The sequence below is a fragment of the Panthera tigris genome, chromosome E1, assembly GCF_018350195.1.
Source record: "Panthera tigris isolate Pti1 chromosome E1, P.tigris_Pti1_mat1.1, whole genome shotgun sequence".
Taxonomy (NCBI): Eukaryota; Metazoa; Chordata; class Mammalia; order Carnivora; family Felidae; genus Panthera; species Panthera tigris.
Window position 1 is genome coordinate 16,283,614 of NC_056673.1, and position 6,000 is coordinate 16,289,613.

Below are 6,000 nucleotides of genomic sequence, written 5' to 3' on the forward strand. Positions count from 1 at the left end.
ACCTCATACATAGTAAGTTCTTAGTAAATAAAGGAGGGAAGGCAGGCAGAGATGAGAATGAAGTCAAATTTCTAGTTGCACATGTTAATGAAATGATGAGCTAATCACCCATCTAACAACTCCTTACTAATCTGAAGTGGATGGACAACCAATTAAAATGCTATCAAAAAGAAATTAAAGAAGACCTAAGTAAATGGAAAGACATAACTGCATTCATGAATAGAAAGACAATACTATTGAGATGTTAATATAACCCAAAGTGATCTACAGATTCAACACAACCCTTAACAAAATTCCAACAGCATTTTTTGATAAGAAAGAAGGAAAGAAGGAAGGGGGGAAGGAAGGAAGGAAGGAAGGAAGGAAGGAAGGAAGGAAGGAAGGAAGGAAGGAAAGAAAGAAAGAAACGAAAAGCAAAGCCAATCTTCAATTCAATTCAAATATAATTGCAAGGCACCTTGAATAGCCAAAAACAATCTTGAAAAAGGAAAAAGTTGGAGTACTCACACTTCTTAATTTCTTTTTTTTTAATTTTTTTTTTTAACGTTTATTCTATTTTTGAGAGAGAGAGAGACAAAGCATGAACAGGGGAGGGCCAGAGAGAGAGGGAGACACAGAATCTGAAACAGGCTCCAGGCTCTGAGCTGTCAGCACAGAGCCCGACGCGGGGCTCGAACTCATGGACCGCGAGATCATGACCTGAGCCGAAGTCGGACGCTTAACCGACTGAGCCACCCAGGCGCCCCTCTTAATTTCAAAACTTACTACAAAGCTACAGCGCGCAAAACAGTGATACTGGGGCAATAGACATAAAGACCAGTGAAACAGAATTCAGAGTCCAGAAATAAACACATACATCTATGGTCAACTGATTTTTGACAAGGGTGCCAAGACCATTCAAAGGGAAAGAACAATCTTTAAAACAAATGGTGCTTGGACAATTAGATTTCCACATGCAAAAAAATGAAGTTGAAATCCTACTTCCTATCATATACAAAAATCAACTTAAGATGTATCAATGACCTGGGGCACCTGGGGGGCTCAGTCAGTTAAGTTGGAGCCTGCTTTGGATTCTGTGTTTCCCTCTCTCTCTGCCCCTCCCCAACTCGCACTCTGTTCTCTCTCTCTCTGAAAAATAAACATTAAAAAATGTAAAAAAATATATATATATACATATATATACACACACATACACACACACACACACTCACACTCACACACACACATATATATATATATACATATATATATATGTATATATATATATATCAATGACCTAAATACAAGAGCTAAATCCATAAAACTCATAGAAGAAAACATGGAGGTAAATCATGACCTTGGATTTGGCTATGAATTCTTAGATATGACAAGAGCATGAACAACAAAAAGACAGATAAGTTTGACTTCATCAAAATTAAAAAATTTTGTGCATCAAAAGGCATTATCAAGAAAATGAAATGACAACCAACATAATAGAAGAAACTACTCAAAATCAAACATATGATAAGGGTTTAGCATCCAAAATATATAAAGAATTCTTATAACCTAACAACAAAAAGACAACCTAATTTTAAAATAGGCAATGGAATTTTAAAAATAACAAAATAAGGGGTGCCTGGGTGGTTCAGTTGGTTAAGCATTCGACTTTGGCTCTGGTCATGATCTTGCAGTTTGTGGGTTCGAGCCCCAACGTGGGCTCTGTGTAGACAGCTCAGAGCCTAGAGCCTGCTTTGGAGCCTCTCTCTCTGCCCCTCCCCCACTCATGCTCTGTCTCTGTCTCTCAAAGGTAAATAGATGTTAAAAAATTTTAAATAATAAATAAAAACAAAACAAAATAAAATAGGCAATAGAGAAACAGACATTTCTCCAAAGAAGATGTACAAATGGTCAATAGGCACATGAAAAGATGCTCAACATCATTAGTGTTTGAGGAAAAGCAAATCAAAACTACAATGAAGTTCCACTTCATACCTGCTAGGATGGCTATAATTAAAAAAAAAAAAAGAAAAATAATAAGTTTTGACAAGAATGTAGAGAAACTGGAACTCCTATACATTGTTGGTGGGAATGTACCAAATAGTTCAGTGGTCCCTTAAAAAGTTAAACATAGAATTAGAACATGGGTAGCAATTCCACATCTAGATATATACCCCAAAGAATTGAAAATGAGGGCTCAAACTTACAGTTGTATGCTGTACAACTTGTTCATTATTCTATGCCCAAAAGGTAGAAACAACTCAAGTGTTAAACTGATAAACTGATAAACAAAATGTGGTATATACACACAATAGAACATTATTCAGCCATAGAAAGCAATAGAGGACTGATACAGGCTAAGAAAATGGTTGAACCCTGAAACCATTACGCTAAGTGAAAGAAGACAGGCACAAAGGACAAATATTGTATGATTGCACTTATAAGAAATACCTAGAATAGGCAAAAACATAGAGACAGAAAGTAGAGAGGCTACCAGGAGTTGGGGGGTTACCAGCGGAATCAGGAGTTATTGCTTAGCAGATGCAGAGTTTCTTTCTGGGGTGATAAAAAAGCTTTGGAAACAGATGGTTTAGAATGGTGATTAGTTTAATTATATTAAATGTAATTAATGTCACTGAACTGTACAATTAAAAATGATTCAAATGGTGAAAAAAAATGCTGCCAGAGGTTAAGTTGAGGGCTGTCTTATCAAGAAAGCCATGAAGCAGCTGCCATTCACTTTGCTTATATCAGAAAAGTCACCTATTCTGTCATTCAATGGCCAACAATTATACGCTACTTTGACTGCATTCTATAAAGCATACCTTCATGCTGCCCAGGTGACTGTGCCATTCTGCTCCACGCATTACGCCTCCTGGGATATTCTCATCTATAAAAGCATTGAGAGACAGAGGCTCAACAAGACCTTAAGGTAAGACACCCTCGGTCCCTGAAAGCACCAACAAGAACAAAGGGTATGGAAAATACTTACCTGATTTATTTGGGCAACCGGGCTGACCCATGTGCATGGATGGATGATTATTTGCATAAAGAGATGCCAAATGCTTCAGAGTCTCTTTGTTTTCCACTATAAAAAGAAAAATTCAGAAGTTGGAGAAATCCAAAAAATCTTACTCCAAGTTCAACTTCATGGATATAAAAGTCCTCTTTCTCTCCTTCTAGTTAATCTTAAACCCCACTGAAGTGCATTGAGGAATTATTAAAATTAATCACATAGTTCTGTTGAGCCCAGGACAATCAGACTAAGAAGATACACATCTTTCTTGTATTAGAAGGTACTAATGGTTAGTTTACACAACAGGACACCACACTAAAATACAAACTTGCTTGGTATGTTTTCTTACATTTAGGGCAATGAAGGCCTAATAACAATATTCCTTATAAGCTGCATTTAAACAACACAAACTACCTCCATATACGATGGCCCCAGAGAGATTCAAGAAGCAATTGTTAAACTCATCTAAGTGCAACCAAGTCACGGGGTGCCTGCATGGCTCAGTAGGTTAAGCATCTGACTTCAGCTCAGGTCATGATCTCACGGTTTGTAAGTCTGAGCCCCGTGTCAGGTTCTGTGCTGACAGCTCAGAGCCTGGAGCCTGCTTTGGATTCTGTCTCTCTGTCTCTCTGTCTCTCTGCCCCGCCCCCACCCACGCTCTGTCTCTCTCTCAAGAATAAATAAACATTAAAAAAAAATTTTTGTTTTAAATGCAAGCAAGTCAGTCAAGGTTTAAAGCAGGGAAGGGTGATTCTGTATTGCTAAATTTTTTTTATTAATTTGTTTTATTTTTTATTTTTTTAAATTTACATCCAAATTAGTTAGCATATAGTGCAACAATGATTTCAGGAGTAGATTCCTTAGTGCCCCTTACCCATTTAGCCCATCCCCCCTCCCACACTCCCTCCAGTAACCCTCTGTTTGTTCTCCATATTTATGAGTCTCTTATGCTTTGTCCCCCTCCCCATTTTTATATTATTTTTGTTTCCCTTCCCTTATGTTCATCTGTTTTGTCTCTTAAAGTCCTCATATGAGTGAAGTCATATGATTTTTGTCTTTCTCTGACTAATTTCACTTAGCATAATACCTTCCAGTTCCATCCACATACTTGCAAATGGTAAGATTTCATTCTTTTTGATTGCTGAGTAATACTCCATTATATATATATATATATATGTATATATATATATATATATATGTATATACGTATATATATATATATATATATACATATATATATATATATATATATATACACACACACATACACACCACATCTTCTTTATCCATTCATCCATCGATGGACATTTGGGCTCTTTCCATACTTTGGCTATTGTTGACAGTGCTGCTATAAACATGGGGGTGCACGTGTCCCTTCGAAACAGCACACCTATATCCTGTGGATAAACGCCTACTAGTGCAATTGCTGGGTCATAGGGTAGTTCTATTTTTATTTTTTTGAGGAACCTCCATACTGTTTTCCAGAGTGGCTGCACCAGCTTGCATTCCCATGTATTGCTAATATTTGCTTAAACACAGTATGAGTTTCTTGAGGCAGACATTGTGTTTTATTCACTTTTGTATTCCCAATATCCACAGACATAATAATTATTCAATAAATGTTTGTGAACTAGATTGAACAAATGTGACAAGATGGCTGCACTGGATAAAGCTGGCCCATCATTAGATCTGACCTCTCTCCTCCAAGTAACTGAGCTGTGGATATAAGCACAATCTTCCCAAGTTGGTTGTTGCTCATGGAGTATGCTCAAATGCTCACAATTTAAAAAAAAAATTTAGAAGGGACATTACCTAATTGGAATTTCCTATCTAAGCTTAGAAAATATATACATAAATTGATATTCTACATACCTGTTTGTACTGGTTTGTCATACGGGTATGTGACCAGCACTGAGCCACCATCTAATGCAACAGAAAGACTGAAGTCCTGTTTTTGAATCAAATTTTCAATGATTGCTTTAGTCTCAGGCTGGGAAGCATTATCTAAAAAAAATGCAAAAGTCAAATATGAAGTACCATTTCAAAATTTTAGTATGAATAGCTAAGAAAATATTCTCTAATGAGCACAATCAGAGGCTAACTTTAAAAATCTGTATATAAACACTGTATGACTCAATACTATCTCAATAGTGTGAAAGATATACTCTAGAAGGTAGATTACTTTGAGTTTTATATAATTCAGGATAGTGTGTAAAGGTTAATGACTCTAAGCAAGATTAAGAAAATTCTTACTGGAAACATAAAGGGATGAACATATCCTCTATTTTTTTTTTAAGTTTATTTATTTATTTTTGAGAGAGAGAGAGAGGTGCAGAGAGAGGGGGGAGAGAGAATTCCAAGCAGGCTTTGCACTATCAGTGTGGAGCCTGACATGGGGCTTGATCTCACAAACTGTGAAATCATAAACTGAGCTGAGATCAAGAACCAACTAAACAACCCAGGCGCCCTGAACGTGTCCTCTTAAAAAAAAATAATATTGAGGGGCTCCTGGGTGGCTCAGTTGGTTAAGCATCTGACTCTTGATCTCGGCTCAGGTCATGATCTCACAGTTCATGAATTCGAGCCCCACATGGGGCTCTGCGCTGATGGTACGGAGCCTACTTGGGATTCTGTCTCTCCTTCTCTCTGTCCTTCACTGATTGTGCTCTCTCGCTCTCAAAATAAATAACTTAAACTTAAAAAAAATAATTTTGAGAACATATAACCTATCTTTGAAAGAAAATAAGATTTTCAGAAATCAGGATGTTTTCTGTAGCACTGTTTGCAAGAGCAAAAAATTAGAAAGAAAGCAAATGTCCATTAGTAAGAAAATTGTTCAACAAACTAGAGTATTGGCATACAGTAACAGTGTACTAAGATGTCATTAATAAGAATGTTAGAGATCTGTAAGTACTGAAGTGGAAAGATACCAGTGATATACTCAATGAAAAAAGTTGAAGAACATATGTATAGTTATGATTCTGTTTAAGTAAATAAGAAAGAGGCTC

General features: G+C 36.6%; 1 protein-coding gene across 1 annotated transcript in view; it reads right to left on the reverse strand.

Annotated features, from left to right (window-relative positions):
- CPD (carboxypeptidase D) overlaps positions 1 to 6,000 on the reverse strand; it is an 81,161-nt gene that overhangs the window by 8,499 nt on the left and 66,662 nt on the right. The window contains exons 15-17 of the mRNA XM_015534877.2: positions 4,865 to 4,996; positions 2,969 to 3,064; positions 2,802 to 2,866 (exon numbers count right to left, since the gene is read on the reverse strand). Coding sequence (XP_015390363.2) covers positions 2,802 to 2,866; positions 2,969 to 3,064; positions 4,865 to 4,996 — 293 coding nt within the window. The remainder of the gene's footprint in view (positions 1 to 2,801; positions 2,867 to 2,968; positions 3,065 to 4,864; positions 4,997 to 6,000) is intronic.